Source organism: Syzygium oleosum, unplaced genomic scaffold (genome assembly GCF_021117445.2).
Source record: "Syzygium oleosum isolate NSW1041296 unplaced genomic scaffold, Sole_v2.1 Sole_v2.01, whole genome shotgun sequence".
NCBI classification, from domain to species: Eukaryota; Viridiplantae; Streptophyta; class Magnoliopsida; order Myrtales; family Myrtaceae; genus Syzygium; species Syzygium oleosum.
In genome coordinates this window covers 34,428,468-34,447,337 of record NW_026607485.1, presented here as the reverse complement: position 1 = coordinate 34,447,337, position 18,870 = coordinate 34,428,468, and the positions used below count along the sequence as shown (strand labels likewise).

The 18,870-nt window shown below is 39.5% G+C and overlaps 1 protein-coding gene across 1 annotated transcript; it reads right to left on the bottom strand.

Moving 5' to 3' along the window:
• Positions 1–13,330: 13,330 nt before the first annotated feature.
• Positions 13,331–16,315, bottom strand: LOC115678636 (protein LIFEGUARD 4-like). Its single transcript, XM_030602030.2, has 4 exons — positions 15,843–16,315; positions 15,455–15,568; positions 14,141–14,298; positions 13,331–13,781 (listed from the first exon to the last, which is right to left on the bottom strand). Exons 1-4 carry the CDS (start codon positions 16,096–16,098, stop codon positions 13,575–13,577), a joined length of 735 nt encoding a protein of 244 aa, XP_030457890.1. The 5' UTR covers positions 16,099–16,315; the 3' UTR covers positions 13,331–13,574.
• Between the last annotated feature and the right edge of the window lie 2,555 nt (positions 16,316–18,870).

Here is an 18,870-nt window from a genome sequence, read left to right as displayed (position 1 = left end):
GATTCACCCCCACTTAGGCATTTAGAGTTGGAGGTCCTGTACATGATACGAGGAAGACAATCTGAAAAATTCCTTTCTGGAAGTAAGATCAAGGTGAAATCTAACGTACAAGCTATTGAGAAAGACATCCGAGGCGATGGGTGTGGTGGCACTTTACTCCACCACTTATAGCAGAAGTGCCGGTCTCTAGTCATTAACACGAAATGATTAGAGTTGTTGCTGAAGTCTTCATAGAATTTTTGCAGCTTTTAAGCGATGCGATGAATGATTTGAGCACCAGCGTTACCCATTCGTCGCTTTTAAGCATCTATAAATAAATCAATCAATGTGTTACCCATATCAATACATATACTTAGATACGTTAACACATGTTTAAAGATAGTTGTACACGCCTATATAAGAAATTATATGTTAGGCGTGTCGCGTAATTTTATTGTGATTAGGTTGCTGTACAATTAAGAAAGTTATCGTGTTTGGATTAAATTTTAATGTAACACGGTCGACAAAGGTCAATGGAGGTTGGTCGCGTCAGATAGGAAAAGATGCTCATGGGTGATCAAGATTTACTTAAAATCAAGCATCAACATGCATCAACTTTGATATCCCTTGATCCAAGTGACGTTACACATTTCTCTGTTCATTTGACTATAGTCGACGAGTCAAGTCAAAATTGAAATTCAAAATTAGAATTTTACGTGCCGATTTAAGTGCTGAAAATAAAAGTATAATCTCACTCGATAATAGTTGATTTTTTTTTTTTGGGGTCAGAGATAGTAGTTGAATATTAAGTGATGGATAATATTAACTTTTTACTAACAGACAAGATTTTAATTCCTTTTTGGATGTTCATTTTTTATATAAATTATGTACCTCCAATCTTACTAAGCAAATTATGTGATTTTTTTCACTCAATCTAAATATGATTTTCAAACATGTTTTATTTTTAAAGTGCCAGATGTATTAACTTTCGGCACTTATTAGAGTTATCGAACATGACCCTAATATTAATAATTGGAAAAATTATCCAAAAAGTCCAAAACATATTTTATCATGGCCAATTTAGTTCTAAACTTTTCAATTTGGCCAATTTAGTCCTAAACCTTATAATAATTTTTTTAATGTAATCCTTCTGGCCAAGTTTGATCGGAAATCACTAACGAGCAGTCTAGTTAGCACCGGTGTCCTAGCACGCCGGTGCTGATGCGAATGAGTTTTGCAATTTTTTTTCCTTGCTCATCTTCTTCCTCCACCGATTGCCGAGCATCATGGTCTTTGTTGGCCATCTCTTGCCCAAATCTAACGAGGTCGTCAAGGTCCTCGCCAGCCACCCCTGGCCCTTGCCTGTGGCCAGTTGCTAGCCATCACCGAGATTGAGTGATTGCCCACAAGCAAAAAGGTAGAGAAAAAGTATAAAAAGAAAAGAAAAGGAAAAAAATATTAATAATTTTTTTAAAAAAATTGCAAAAATCATCAACTTTAGTGTCGGCCGTACCAGGTAGAACAATTGGCATTCTCATCAGCAATTTCTAAGCAAAATTGGCAGGATGGACTATATTAGAAATCGTTAAAAGATTTATGATTAAATTGGCCAAATTGTAAAGTTTAGGACTGAATTGATCACCGGATAATAGGTTTAAGACTTTTTAAACAATAATCCCTCATATAATTTAGGGCAGCGCTATTTTCACCCCAATAAGACAACATTTTTTTTTACTAAAAAGACAACATTGCCCTCAATCATTCAATTGCAATTTAAAGTAGTGGCCCCAATTTTTTTTTTACTTTCCTTCCTTTTTAGTTTTTCTATTTCTAGGTAGCATCAAGTTGCCATAATTAAGAATATCACATGTTTTATTTTTGCTTATTATGGGTATCCATGTATGTTAAAGGCACTATGTTTTCTTTTCTATTATTGAATTTTACTTCCATAAAAATTAACTTTGTCGAAAAGAGAAATTTTCAACAAAACCTAGTTCCTTTTTACATTTTCGACCAAATTTATGAATTAATTGTCAAGTAGAATCTAGAGACAACTTCGTTAACACAGTCACATTTTTATAAACTTTTACTTTTGTTTTGCATATCACCACCGAACCATTTCTTATAAAAACATATACATACGAACGGGAGATTGGATGAAAAAAAAAAAAAAACCTCTCTTTAAAGATCTTCCAAAACAAAATTATAATGACATTCCCCATTGTGAAACTTTAAATTTAATTGAATCAAAGCTTTGCATAAAATAAGAAATTTTGTTAAAAAATGTCAATGAGTTTTCATCATTTTGGATTGACAAAAATTAATATCATGTGTGACTAAATTCATGGAAATTCTTTTATGATGGTACAAGTAAAAGTTTTTAACATGTGACTGCATTAAAAATTTTCCTTCGTTAAAATTTTTTCCAGATTCTACGTGACAGTTAATCCATAAAGTTGCTCGATAATGTAGAAAAGAACTAGGCTTCTTGGAAACTTCTCTTTTTCAAAAATGCTAATTTTGACGAAAGCGAAATCTGAAAATAAAGAAGAGAACATAGTGACCTGTAATATAAATGGGATACCCACAACAAACAAAAGAAAAACATGCGATATTCCTCGCTATGGCAACTAGATTCTACACGGAAGTAAAGAAAACTAAAAGAAGAGGGAAAGTAAATGATACTTGGGGCCATAGGTTCAAATTGCAACTGAATGATCAATGGTAATTCTGTCTTTTTTTAGTGAGTATGGAGTGAATTAAGTCATAGACGGGGTGAAAATAGCGTGGCCCATAACTTAACACTTGTCACATATTGAATGGAGGGCCTTTGCAAAGTCCCATAGCCTTGGGTCTAAATCTTCATCACGTTCTTGATTGAATTGTTAAGTAGACAACCGAGCAATGATTAGATTGAGCAAATCATAGAGGGAAACAAATCAACATCATCGGTTCATGTTGAATTTAGAGTGTGAAACGAAGGGCGTGAACGTAAAGATTCCATTGCCATTATTGCATTCGCTATGAATTAATTTAAGGAGATTTTTGAAGGATGGTCGCACGGGAGGATGAGAAGCCTTCCCACAAGACAAATTAGGGACAACGAATCCGTGCAAGAAACTTTTCGTGACGATAGATATGTAGGCATGTTCATAATATAAAAATGGCAACATGAGCCCCTAGCGGTTTGGCATCGAGTTTAGATGGAAGTGAAACCCCATTATTATCTTTATATTAATTTTTGAGAAAATTACCAAAAAAGTTATAAATCTATTGACTGAACATTTCAATTTGACCAATTTCGTCATAAACTTTTTGACGATTTGCCAATGTAGTCTTTCCAGCTAATTTTGATCAAAAATTAATTACGTAGATGCTGGCTTTCTTACATGGCAAAGTCAGCGCTGACATGAATAATTTTTTTAAATTTTTTTTTATGATTTTTTTGGATTTTTATTATCTTTTTTTTCTTTTCTTTTATAGTTAAGGGCCGGTATGAGGCCACCGGCCACTATACGAGGACTCGCGAGCCCTCGTTGGCCATTGGCAAGGGTCATAGCCCTCACCCAGCTTTGAGTGAGGGCTGCAAGCCCTTGCCCTTAGCCGACGAGGGCTCACAGGACCTCACCCTATGGCCAGTGGCCCACGCCACCCTTAACGATAATAAAAAGAAAAGAAAAGAAAAGAAAATAAGAAAACATTAATAAAATTTTCAAAAAAAAATTCAAGTAAGTATCGGTCGTGCCACGTAGGACGATTGACGTCCATATCATCAATTTCCAGGTAAAATTGGCTAGATGGATTACATTGGCAAATTGCCAAAAAATTTAGGACTAGATTGGCCAAATTAAAATGTTTATAACTAAATTGGCATAAGCGTAATAAGTTTAGGATTTTTTTGTTAATTCTCCTTTACTTTTTTACATGATAATTTATTATTTTCCTAGCTCTTTTCTCAATTATTAGGCAAGTCATGGGTCATTATATCGTCCGCCGTAAACAGAACTCATATTCCACCATCGACGGAACAAATGTGGAAATTCCAAATAACCGATTTAATCGCCAATTTCTTATTATGGTCAATGTTCATGAATGTGCATGATATTTTTCATTAATATTGTATGACTATGTTCATAAATTGTGAGTATCTTATTATGGTCGATGTTTAATCCTCATCTATGACCTAAAACATAATCTCATGTATTCTCCATGCTCCAACCTCCTCTTGTCTCTGCTAGACCCTTTTATTGATACTCACATAAGTCACAATAGCTTGAGGTTCTGGCTATGTTAGATTATATTATATATAAAAAAAAAGGTAAAGAAAGAGATAAAGCTCTATAACATTTTATAATTGCAAATGGGAACAGAACATTGTTTTTTTTTTAATTTAAAAAAAATAATAAATCGAGCCCTATTCAAACAAGGAAGAGAACGTTGGTCGCATACGATGGCTATCGAGAAATGTCCAAAAAGTTCTTTCTTTAATCCCTCTCTGTCTAAGTCCAAACGCGACCACACGCATCCAATGTTATTCGCCTATCATTTGAAAAATCTATTTAAGTATAGTTATACAATCACTATTCTAGATGTATGTCTCAATAATTTGCTATTAAAAAATTAATTAAAAGATGACGAAATAAGGGAAGGAGGAAAAGGGATGCTTAGGTAGGACATAGAGAGCTGAAGGGTCAATTTTGGAGGAAAGTCAGTGGGCAAAATCAGAATATTTTTTTTAAAAAACTCAATTATCTCTAATCCCTTTTGAACTTTTCACCGACCACGCCAAAGCAAGGAAATTCGAGCTTTCCTTCGTTATATTAATGAAAATGTACAAAAAGATGTTCGAGTTTTTCTACTTCCATGGCCATCGTTTGAGTCCGACTGTTCAAGCCGGTTGACTTTTGAGGTCTGTAGAGAAGAAGCCCCCATGACCTCATGAGGATCGTGCTCATTGGGTGCCTATGGAATGGAGACAAGGACATCCTTAGCCACAGTTCAAACCTTGCGCGATGCTAGCAGGTGATTTTAGTAAATATCGAATGCCATGTGGCACGTGAGGAGTGTCGAGTCGCTTGGAGTCGCCGGAAGTCGAGAGAAGCAAGATAGTGCTTGATCGTGGAGAGTTCTCAACAATTCGATTTGCCAAACTCCAGATGTTCGAAGATGCAGACATTGAGAAGTAAATATGTCCGGAGTTATAGGAGCACAAAAGTGCTGAAGCGTGGTCGTCGTTCGGAAGTATCGAAGTACCTGGAATGAATGAACTCATGGGATATTTATAATAAGAGAGCCGGGTTTTTAAGAGTATGCCCTATGGTAATTTTAAGGACAGGGGTTGCCGCATGTTAGGAGGACACAGGCCAACACCGAGTCTGCTAGAAATGGTTAGGGGTAGGCAAAATTGTCCCAGTGAGCCTCGCTCCAAGCCCATAGAGTTAAAGCTTTCTAAAACATCCCAATCGAAAAAAGGATAATCCATAATCCTACCACAACTCCGAATTTACTCCTACATAGAACAATACTTTGTGAAGCGAACTTGCACAAATTCCCAAGCAAGGGCATTTGTCTATGAATACGAAATCGTGACGAAAAATGGTATGTTTTTGTTTCATATATAAATTACATAAAAGCCTAGTTTACGTGTTACAGGATTTTGAAAATTTAAATTAACAAAAGAGTCAATATGCTGTTACAGTTATAGATCAACATTTGAAACAAATTGAAAGACAATATTTTTTATTAAGTCTAGGGAGTCAACCGATGAAATCGAATTTACATGGAGCAAAAACTCAATCGAGCCCCACACTTAAGAAAGGACTAAAGTGCATGCTCCTATTCAAGATCTTGACAACGCGTGACACTAAAAACGGTCTTGAGCATTGACATCGGTATGTTCCATGACAAATTCGACTTGCTGCTTCACCTAATATATTCTTGCGTGGGTCTACCAAAATAATTCCGGAAAGTGTTCTTGCTGATTCACATATGCAATAACGATAGAGTCAACGTGTACAGGCCCAGGGGGGCAATATCTAATGAATAGGATAATGGGTTTGTACATCATGGATTTGTACATGCACATGACCGATTGCGCAAAATGGTGCTTGAATGTAATCCGATCTAATCTAAACTCATTGCCCCAACCTTATGCTTCACAAGCTTTTTGACTTGTGTTGTCCCACAGGATATCTTGAGGTGTCTTGTTTTCTCTCTTGCTATGGTATTCCATGCGAATCCCATGGATTTCGAGTCGAAGCTATCCAAGATGCCACAGATGTGAAGCCCAAATGTGGCTTGCATGCGCTTCTTAGGTGAACCTCACTCAGGTCGGGGAATGGGTCGATAGAATGACAATCATCAGCATACAAAACTTTATAATCTTAATTTGGAGATCCACGTCATCAATGCCATACGTGTGAAGATTCAAGTTAGTGCGGCAAGGATGGCTTCAGACGGCGACATTGGAGGTTCGTAACATTTTTGAGATACCACTAAATTCTCAGGGCCACATTATGTGCGCTTGTATGTGTATGTATTCACTTTAAACCGGGACCAACAAAGAGACACAATCACAGCCTAGAAATTGAATTGGAGATTTATAAATTTGTGAGAGAGACCAATGTAAGTCCTATTTGGTCTTTGGTATATGATCGGTATAGTCCATTGGACTAATTAAGTCTGTGCCATAACTTCTCCGGAGACAACCATATCGTGACGTGATTTTGACGAGGCGAGAGGCACTAATTCACATGTTCGTCTCTTATGGGTCTCGAGTTAAAGGACCAGTACTTAGAAGTCAAGCAGACATCTTCCTAGTACCAAGAAATCATTTGGCAATGTGCTTACGTGAACTGTGGATTGTGGGAAGAATATTTTCTATCGCCTCCATCATCTTGAGTGTCTCCTACTGTTCCTTGCATTGCACAGTGACCGTGGACAATGTTTCTGGTAAAAAGACAATTGACAAAGACAGATCCAAACTTTTCACTTCATTCAGTTACTACACCTTGTACTAGTATCTATGTTTTTGGACTGGGATCCTCTCTAATTACATGTTAACTTTGATTATGTCTAGTTTGACTCGATCAAATCTCTCTCTCTCTCTCTCTCAAAATAACAAATTAAGACTTCGTTTATTTACGAAAAATAAATAATTTGAAAAATATTTTTCTGAAAATAATCGCTTGTTTCGCTTGAAATAAATAGCCAATAAAAATATATTTCAATTTCGACAACAATTTATGTCTACACATTTTCGTGAATGATGAAAATATTTTTCGTTCATTCATTTTTGTAAGTGATACAAGAAATCATTTTTTGAAAAATAATTTTAAAACCATTCATTTTTCTCGAAACAAACGGATCACAATGCATCTTGTAATTGTATGTCACTTGTCTTAGATGACCTGCAACTTTTTTTGCTATTTTGAGCTTTAGATACGTTCACGATAGTCCTTCGCACTTCAAAATACATCTTCTAATTGTTCGTTTTTCTTGAACATCTCCATAGCAACAATTAAATGATGCACTTTCATCAAAAATTACTTTCAAGTTATAAGCTGTATATTTTCCAAAAAATTAGATTGTCCTAATTCGTTAAATTGTGGTTCTGGCCTTTTCTCACCCCCTTTTCCCGGATAGATCTTTAGGTACTCTAAAAGACAAGATATCCCCCGTTCATCCAAACTAATCGCATTACAAAACGTATTATTACCTTAAAAATGGTAAAAAGAAAGAGTACACGGAATTGACTTGGGAGGACAAGGACTACCCGCTTCCTTGTGAAAAAATCATAATTTCTAGGTTTGCATTATTGATGGTAACCTCACTAAAGGAAGGGAGTTTTTGCTCCTACAAGGATTTTCTAACCTGTTCGTTTGATATACAGTGACGGTGGACTCCACGGATGCGTTCCTTATATTAACGTGCCGATACCCACACACCTCGCACCCTCAATTCCTCACGTATCTGTATCTTCCTCAGGGGAAGGGGATATCCTTTAAAATTTTTACATCCCGATAATCCCAAGATCCGGATGAGGATCGAGATTGAGCCTTTTAAGGACCTGCTTCGGTCCAAAGGACTACTTCCTTCCTTGTGATCTGATCATAATTTCTCCGTCCGCATTATTGGTTGACCTCCCCGAAAGCCACATTCTCGAGCATTTGAGAGAACACCCACTTTTGAAGCTGCACTCCATCGACAGCATTGGTGGCTACAGAGAGTGCACACATCCTGCCTTGACAAATCGTCGCTAAAGGCTCTCCAGTCTTTGCACCTGAATAATAGATCCCGAAACCACTGTCGTTATTGGGTCATTCACTAACCACTCCCCTCCTTCGGCAGCTCGTTACTTGCTAGCAACGCGACATCACAGGTGAACATCGGGTCCCTGACCCCAAGTTGTCGATCCATTTCTTACTGTGGTTGAATCGAGCACTGATCATAATCCGTCGCCCTTGGTGATAATTGAGGTCGAAAGAGAACATGGATGGCTTTTTGTTCTGCTACGCATGCTATGGATGGGGATTGTGATGGTCCCCGCAAGAAGATTACTCTCGATAGGAATATGCGACCCGAAAAGGGAGTTGATGAAAGAGATGTGAAGGTGACAAAACGATCATGGAAAATCTTTAACCCAAATCCTTAATTTAGCCACCACAATAATACCCCACCACCGCCACCTACAGCCGTGGCCCCCCGAGCCACTCACGACTGCCACTATGGAAGGATCTGCAGGCACCTTTAAAGGAATGATCAACGACCGCTAAGGAAGGATTCACATGCCCGTAACACCTTGACATGAGGTCGTCTATGGAGTCGTGACCTCGAGGTCATGGATACCATGGATGGCCTCGTCGAAGTCGACATGGGCACCAGCGATCTTGAGATCGAGTCGTCAATGCCATTGCGCCCTTAATATTTGCTACATGTGACATTAACCAATTTTCTTTTCTTATGACAAGTAAATGTATCATCTTCGGTCATCTCTCGTTTCTCCTACATAATTCAACCCATACCACCGGACCAAACGTGCTTGCAAACGTTGTTGAAAGATGAGAAATCGAGGGGGTACCGCAAGACCCTTCATGCCATTTTAGCTGGCATTATGGCTGTTGCATCTTCGAAGCCAACCTACGTTGACTCTTCATGTCTTTGTACATTGTCTCTTTTGTATTTATGAAAGATGGGAAAAAAGTATGATGGGTGTAGATATTCTAGATACCCAGATGGTCCCAATTGCTCTTCTGATGTAACTTCAAATTCTAAGTGCGGTGACCCTAGAAGGGATATCACGCCCTTTAAAGACCGCTAGAAAACAAAGCACGTTGTATGATGGAGAAAATTCATCTTTTCCTCTATCTCTCTCTCTCTCTCTCTTCTAGGAGATGATCCTTCCTTTTCTGGTTCGCTTTTCTCTAACTTTGATTTGTTAGTATCTAGAGAAAAACAAGAAAAGAAAGTAGCAAGAAAATCGGGGTTCGATTGAAACGTGCGAGTATGGCTCTAGAAAGAGGTGATTTGGACCTGGATAATTTGGAAGAGGCGATGGGGGATGGATAATTGTTGTTCGCATTACTAAAATCAGGGAAAAGTGTCAAAAAAGTCCTAAACCTTTGGCATTGGTGTCAATTTAGTCCTAAACCTTTTTTTAATGCCAATTCAGTCTTAAACCTTTTGCATTTGTGCCAATTTAGTCATAAACCTTTTTTTTGTGTCAATTCAATCTTAAACCTTTTGCATTTGTGCCAATTCAGTCTTAAATCTTTTGTCTTTATGCCAATTCAATTCTTCTGGCCAATTTTGGTCGGATTTTGCTGACGTGGACGCTGGTCGGCAGGCAGCCGATCACCGGCGCTGACGTGGATAACTTTTAATAATAGTTTAATATTTTTTGAATTTTTCTTTATTTTTTTCTTTTTTTCTTTTCTTTTTTTCTTTTCGCTCCCCTCCCTCCTTCCTCCAGCCGATCGCCGGACCGGCTAGAGGCCAGAGGCCGGCGAGGCTCGAGCCCTCGCCGGAGGCCGCGGCCTTCGACCTTGTGGCCTCCAGCAAGGGCTCGAGCTTGGCCTGCGGCTGGGCAAGGCTCGACCTCGCCTTCGGCAAAGGCTCAAGCCTTGCCTGCCCAGCGCGAGGCTGCCCTTGCGGCCATCCGGCGAGGTTACCTCACCAGTCGCCGATCCGGCGATCGGCTGGAGGAAGGAGGGAGGGGAGGAAAAAACAGAAAAAGAAAGAAAGAAATAAATATTAAAAGTTATCCACATCAGCGCCGGTGTCGGTCAGCGTCCACGTCAGTAAAATCCGGTCAAAATTGGTTGGAAGGACTGAATTGACACAAATACAAAAAGTTTAGGACTGAATTGGCATAAAAAAAAGGTTTAAGACTAAATTGGCGTAAATGTAAAAGGTTTAAGACTTTTTTGACACTTTTCCCCTAAAATCACGATGTAGTTGTCATTGGGGTTTTATTAATGAGCATTCTCGAGGGACTCATTAACTACGCTCAATAAAGTAATAACTTCATTTTTAATACATTGATTGTGCATAACAAAATCAAGGAACCCGTATTTGCTAAAATTAGGATGTAGTGTTTGGTAGGGTTTTATTAATTAGCACTCTCGAGGCATTTGTTAACTACCCTCAATAAAGTAGTGTCTTCATTTTTAATACATTGATTGTGTGTAACACGACAATTTGAGAGAGGTGATGGAGGATGTATAATTGTTCTTTTAGGCCCGTTCGTTTGGCGGAAAATATTCTCCTTTTGGAAAATATTTTCCTAAGTCATTTTCCTGGAAAATGTTTTTCCGGAACATAATTTTCCGGTGTTCGCGACCAATATGAAAAAGTTTCGGAAAATATTTTTCGCCGGGCGGCCAACGTTCGAGAGAGGTGATGGAGGATGTATAATTGTTCTTTTAGTCGAGTCATATCACGATCACCTTATTTATTCCTATTTTGTAGGGTGTGATTTTCTTATTTCTAATTTTATCGAGGAACCGGTATATGCTAAAACCAGGATGTAGTTGTCGGTAGGGCTTTATTAACGAGCACTCTTGAGGCACTTGTTAGCTACACTCCATAAAATAATATCTTCATTTTTAATATATCGGTTGTGCATAACATGAGAATCGAAGTGCCTTTGGAAATAACAAAATTTCTTCGTTTCGATGTTTACCAAGCGCCCTCAAAGTATTCGTTAACAAAATCTATAAATGTATGTGTATCTATTCATGTTTTGATAGAGTTTCTTCCTAGGATATTCCGCAAAAGATCAATGTTTTTTAAGAGAACAATGCAAGATATATATCACACGCCTATCTTTAACTCCAACATATGATAGAGAATCGAAGAAGCCCGAGAAAACTGAGGATAAGAAAATGAAAATGCCAGTTGATCCCACATGATTTGTAGAGCTCAAAGCTATGTGAGGATGCAATTGTTCATATATAAGCCAATCCACCTAAATTACAAGATTTCCTCGCGACAACGATGCTGGGAAGCCTCGGTGAAAGCTGCGATATCTTCTGATCTCAATACGCGACAGAGGCGAACTCGGCATCAGCTGAAAGCTCTTCACGAAGTACGTCCAGCTTTGTCCTTTCCTTGCTTCCGGACGTACTTCGTTGAGAGCAAAGGAGTTGGTCGAAGTTTATTGCCTTGGGGTGTCTTTTCCACCACTTTGATCATCCATAATCTTCTTTCCTCGATATCTAGACTAATCAATTCTTGCATTCACGGAAAGCTTGGAGTCTGCGCTTTGCAATTTTCAGTCATAAGGTGGTTCTAGGCATGTTTGGTCGGGTTTGAAACTCCCCTTTTTGGACACGAATGTTGGCAAACGTGGTTAGCAAATCTCAGGTGAAAGATTCTTGTCAGCAACTCATATGTTTCTCTTCAAGTTATCTTGATCGAAACGCGCATTTTAGTGTGGCCGGACTAACGTGGCACGATCATACTCATGCGACAAACGCGTGACCGGGGTTCCCGACCAAAGATTGCCGGTAGTCAATGCTACTGGAGAGATGGCAATCGGGAGGGGACACTGCAAAGTCGAAATCTAGAGCTGCAAGTCGCAACCATGGGAGATCCGTGGGTCGAGGTCGAGGTCGAGATCTAGTTCTAGTTCATCCTAAAGTGGTTCGCCTTGTCATAAACATGAACAGAGCTTCTCTTTTGCCCTCTCAGTTTCCTCTGTTTGGGGGCAGGCAAAAGCGTGGCTTTTGGAAGTATCTTTGCCTAGAGTGCCTGCTCTTTTAAGTCCCCTAGAGTTGGGCACTCAGCATCATGGCCCAGAACCTGTGCAAAGCAAGCATGGCCATCGCTTGAGGAGAATCTCATCCTCTACGTAGAAGACAAAGGACAAAAGGCAGGATGGCCCGTCCATGCCCCCAACATAAAGGTATCATCTAGAACTCCACTTTCTTTTATGCTCCTCATTTGTTTTTGGATCCTTTTTAGTTTCTCATCATGCAGAACCAGAATCCAGGATTGTATGTAACTAACTTGACATATATCAGAGGATCGAAACAGAGATTGCCGATCGCCTACAGCTTAAGAAACGCAAATGCTGTCTCATGTTGAAGATTCCGAATAGCTATTTGTCGACGATCTTAGTTACATCCTCGTTTTCTCCCTTTCTTTGCCAATAGGTCCCCCTTTTGCATTACATGAGGTTCACAAAGGTTCTGGCCTTTGTGCTTGTGGGCGCCCTGCGTGGACACTTCTCTTTGTCAAGAATCCCACAGCAACTCATATCCGATATTCCTCGTCTCTGTCATGTTCGATTTTTGCCTGAACACCAAAGTTATGCGATCAAGTAAGGTTGACGATACAGCAAATGAAGTTCAGCAAACTCACGCGATTTGGGGTGAAACACCCGAACTGCGATGACAATGAATGGCCAGTGCATTAATCAATTGTCCAGCATGTTAAACACAAAGATATGATCTTTGAACGCCAAATGCGAAGATGGTAAACATGATTGAAACATGCCAAATGACCTGCATCTCTGAAAAAAAGCAAATATTCAAACCAAACCACGTGCGGCAACACAATGCCTGCAACGAGCAATGAAAGGTCTAAAAAGACGAAGCCCATAACTCATGAGGGCGTTGGCAAGTCTGTCTGGAACAAATCCAGATCCCGGTTGACTAAACTTGGTCTCGCCTAAGAGCAGCTTGCTTCTCCAACAAACGAAAGGCTCTGTGAAAATAGTCCTTTTAGAGTTAGATTATAAAAAACAAGGACAAGGACCGAAGCAAAGATCATGTTTTGGGCTCGAATCTTTTTAGTTCCAACAGACTAATGCACGCCATCTTCGACAAGAGAAATAAGACATTTAGTGTTTAGTACAAAGGATTTTCCATGTAGCTCCAGTAAAAGATCACAGATGATGTTCTCCAAATACAGATTTAGTCACTAAGGAAACAAAAGTACAACAATAGAAGAAACATGTACATCATCATCAAACCGATCAACTGGTTGACATAGTCTCTGTGGATTGTTTTTGACAAACAATATGGGCCATCGTACATTCGATGTTTTCTGGGTCAAAAAGAGAGGAATGAAAGCAATAAGCAGAAGACCCATCAGCTCTCCACAGCTCGGAAGATCGTGAGCAAGGACAGGAAGAGGTTGATTATATCCAAATACAGCGACACCGAGGCCCATATGTATTCATCGTAGGAGTAGCGTTTGATCAGGTTGTCCGTGTCATATATGATGTACCCGCAGAATATGATTGACGCCAAACATCCATACACCATGACCGAGATCCTACCGAGAGGGAACAGTAACTGCATCCAATTTGGCAAAGCATCGATGCCATCAATGACAGTGAGATGTATAAAACAAAGATGCATGTAAAGTAGCACATATATGATACATAGAGGATACAGAGTGCAAAATGTTTGCAAAAAACTTTAAATTGCATCTGGTAAGAACACTTGTTATAGCGCCTCTGGATAAAACGAAAAATAAGCCAATCAAACCGAGATGCCGACATGAGACAAAAATATTGTGATTTTTTAATCATCATTCCATGCCTCTCAGCTCACTCTCTTCATGTTTGAAAAACCGATTACAAGGTGATCAAAAACAACGAAATGCACCATTTTATGTATAGTCATAGCTTTATAAAAAGCAAGAGTCGTACCTGTATAAAAGCAAAGACCATAAGCACGAGAATAGCACCAAACAAGAAGGGCTCCAGGAAGCTGAAGTCGTGGCCTCTCCTCGCCGCCCAAAAAGTGTAAAGGGTGAGACTGACAACCACCACGGTTGTCAAGATAACAGATTCAAGGATGATCTTCCCTGCTCCCACATTTGGTAAAAAAAAAAAAACTTCCATTGGTGATTTCTGTGTGCATTATAGAATTAAAAGACCCTCGATCCAGTACGCTTGAAACATCAACCGAGCCAGAGCCGAACACCAAGAAGACATAAAATAATTATCTAAATTGCATTTCAACTGTAATATGTGCATCATGAGTCAGTGCTACTAAATGTTACACAGATTTGTTCTTTTAAACGAGTGAAGTTAAGGTGCACCTAGATCATTCGATGCTGCTTCAGTCATCCTGAACTCAAGCATATTCATGTAACAGCAACTGGGTAACCCCTGAAGCTAATTAAAAATTTTGGATCTCATGCCTGAATTTAAAAAATAGGAGAAACATAAATAAGCAGTTAATCGCCACTAAACTGACAGTAGTGGAAGCAAGCCAAAAATTCCTGATTGATGGCTCATTTTCTGAAACTTATCCGAAGGAGGGTCAGTTTGCTCACCAAAGTGACAACTTTTACATGCCCAATCCACATAATAATGTCGAACCATTTTCAGTCCCCACGACACAAGTACGCAAATGTCACATTGCAGAACACATCTAAGACTGCAGGGCCCCAACCTAGTCCCTTGCTATGGAAAGAAAATGGCAGTTAGTGATTGTGTTCAGGCACAGTTAATAATCCTCAGTTTGTTTGCAGGATCTGTGCTAATGAAGTGCCGCGCGTCAAATTTGTTCCAGAAACAACATCTGAAATGCATACATGACTAGATGACAGAGTGTTGGCAGTGCTCACGATAATCAAATTTTAGTTAGCAATCGAAGACAGTAGACACTAAATTTACCATATTCAACTGGAGTTACTTCCTATGACCATTGAAATCATATTTTCATTCCAGAACAAGAAGTTTTACTCTTATACGCAATGGAACATGTAAAGCCAAGTAGAACCTACCAAAGTTTCAAAGAAATAAGCTCGACCTGGCGCTTCTCGACTTCCCAAATCTCTACCAAAACCAAAATATAAAAGGCTTATGTCTTTTACTAGAATTCCATTGACACATTTTCCTCATTCATCTTCCAGTACATATCTACCATCTCTCGAGTAGCACTCAAAGCATCAGGATCACACCAGAAAGCTAAAGAAGCAAACATCAACAAACCACTTCAAGATTCGCACTCACCACTCGTGAAGGCACAAGTCAGTCCAACTGCAAACGCGAGCGAGAGGGTGAATATCCCGAGCAGAAGGTAGTTCACTGGATGCCGCTGATGGTAGTAGTACAGTGGACAGAGCGCTGCATCAAATCTCAAAACCATCATTCTCATGCTCTTAATGCGAAAACGATGTACGATGATCACATCAACATCAATTCTAGTACTGTCACATCATTCACAACAAAGTCTATCTCCACATGTTAAGGAGTTTTGAATTAAAAAAGAAAAACCCACATGCGTGAACTGTAATATATGAATGAAGTGAAAGGCAAGGGGTACCATCAATCCAAACAAGTGCTAAAAAGAACCATTGAAGAACCGGAACACGCTTGAAGAGCACGGAGCCGGACGTACCGATGAACGGCAGGATGATGATGACGATGTAGAGGGCCAGGCCGGCCGGGGTGGCGGCGAAGAAGTGGGCGATAGGGCGGACGTAAACCACGACGGCAGCGACCGCGACCGTAGCGAGCAACTGGAAGGTCACGATGGAGTAAACCTTGCGGATGAAGGCCCACCGAAGCTGCGGGCTCTCCAGCATCGCCGGGTACAGGGGCCTCGCCCCCGGCCCCTCCTCCACGTCCCTCTTCCTGTAAGGCTGCGTCCACATTCTCTGCCTCGCTCCTCCTCCTTCTTCTTCTTTTGTGCTGTTCGTTTCTGGGTGGTGTTCGGGGTCGAAGGAAAGCGTGGGAGAGAAGGTGGGAAAGCTTTTGTGGAGGGCTTGCTGCTGCTTGGCTTCTTTGCTTGGCAAGGAATGGAGTGTGAAGGTTGCCGGGAGGGGTAATAACGGAGCGGTGATGGCTCGAGAGACGAGCGAAAGAGCGAAGGTTCTTGATGGGTCGAGCAACTGTACAGAGAAATAACGGCTGCGGAGGTTCTTGAAGTACAGGTGTCGGGTCGGAGCGTTCGACACGTGGCGGTGTCCCGATCGGTTCTTTTCTCGAGACGTCTCTAGTTGGTTAAAAAAGTATCGGTATCGTTTACGTATAAGGTAGACCAAGCCTATCTTTCCCGTTAATCGGGAATGCCCGTAATGAAATTCATGTAATTAACAATTGACGTGATATTACATTTTTTTTCTTATAGATTATGCAATAATTTTTATTGATTTGTAAGGCGTCGCGAAACCAGAATGGGAGAGGGTTATTAAATATCTCGAGAATTTCTTGACTGAATCTAATTTTTCATCTAGGTTTGCGTTATCAAATTGTGCTTTATTCGATTAATGGTAGACGCTCTTGTTTAATTGAGTTATCAAATATAACATGATAATTGTCCTCAAATTTTAATGTGCAATTTCTCTATATGACTGAGCAAACGCGAAGAGGATTCCAACCTCGAAACTTTACTATAAAATTTCACGAAAAAACCCATGCATTATACCTAATTCTAGTATAATAACGTGTCTTTTTCTAATAAACGATTCGTAATATAAATTCTCCAGAAAGTAGTCATGTAAATCCATAAATCTCTCTCCTTCCAACGGCAAATGTGATTCCATATCTTTCTAATCATAGCATTATTCAAAAAATTATCTTAATGGCTCTTTTTTTTTTAATAATTCAAAGGTACTGGTCTAGAGATCCTACGACCTTAAAATTCATGAAACATCTTGTACGAGTTGATTGAGTTAGGGCCTCCAGTAAAAGTGATTGAGATCCAGAAAAATTTGCACGTAATCAATAGGATTCAAATGGGTCTCAATATCCTAACCAACCGGGCTAATCTTGAAAGGTTAAATACCATGACGGGTTTCACTTCACGAGTATTTCGCTTCGGCTACATCTTTAGGGTTTTTATTTTTCACCTATCACTACACATGTGAGTGCGCAGATGGAATAGAATCCCGCAACGAAGCAAACAGATGCTGTTGTTGTGAAGCGTTGCTTCGAAGCAATCCGATGTTCTCCCTCGTTCGAGGATGTTCCTTTGGAAAAGAAAAGGTTGATATGATGTTTTGGGTACAAGACGCTTGGTTCTTCTAGGATGTTGCGAGTGGAGTGCCGGATGTGCTGCTATTCTCGTCTAATGTTTCCTTGGGGCGTTGACCGTATAGGTCGATCGTGGGACATAGATCTAGACATTGCCCTTGCCCTTCTCGGAGTTTCTAGGATTGTTAGGATGATCGAATTGATTGCTACACTACAAAAAAAAAGAGTAGAAACAGTTAAATGATTGTCCGTTGATGTGTTCTTTATGGGGGAAACAACTTAATCATATCTAAAGTTGACAGTACCGTCGTGCACTCCTAATAATTCTAATCACCGAGGCGCAAGAAAATTACCAAAAAAAATTATAAAAGTATTGTATTTGTATCAATTCAGTTCTAAATCTTTAAATTTGACCAATTTATTCCCAAACCTTTTAACGGTTTGATAATTTTTTTATCATGTATCTTTCAATTGTGTCAATTTAGATAATCCAATTTAGCCCTAAACCTTTTAACGATTTATCAATTCGGTCATTCTAGCTAATTTTGGTTAGAATTCGCTGACGTGGAGATCTAATCAACGTCAGCCATCTTATGTGATATGACCGACGCTGACGTGGATAATTTTTAGATATTATAATTTCCTAACTCTAGGCAGATGAGGGCTGGTGACCCTCACCTGGTTGAGGCGAAGACTACAACACCCTTGCCCAGATCTAGGCGAAGCTGTCGCCTGTGACCGGCAAGGTAGCTAGCCTAGGGTTAGAAAAAAAAGTAGAAAAATTATAAAATTAAAAAAAAAATTGTCTACGTTAGTGCTAGCTATGCCACGTAAAATGGCCGATGCTCATTAAACCGCTATATTAGTGATTATCGGCCGAAATTTGGCGGAATGATTGAATTGGCAAATCGTCAAAAAGATTGAAGACTAAATTGGCAAATCATCAAAAGTCTTAGGACAAATTGACACAATTGAAAGGTTTATGACTCAATTGGCAAATTATCAAAATGCTTATAACTAAATTAGCCAAATTGAAATGTTTAGGATTAAATTGACACAAGTACAATAGGTTTATGACTTTTTTGGGTAATTTTCCTGCCGACGCACATGGACAAGAACCGGGAGGATTCCGACTCCCAAGTTGCTCTGAGTTTCGTAGAGAAAGAGCTTTTTCCTATCGCCGATACACACGATCAAGAACCGGAAGGAATCCAACTCTCGAGATGTTCTTAATTTTGCGAAGTAGGAATCTATTTGGAAAAATTTCTAGGTCGCTACGAATCATTTCAATGCTTACATACAATCGAGCAAGACAGAATTTGCATGAGTGGCTTTTATCTTTAACCTACATGATCAAGAACAAGCACACAAGACCGCTCCAGTCCATACAAGACGAATCTCCAGTCCATACGAGACGAATCTTGCTGGATAAACCAGCTCTATTGCTGCAA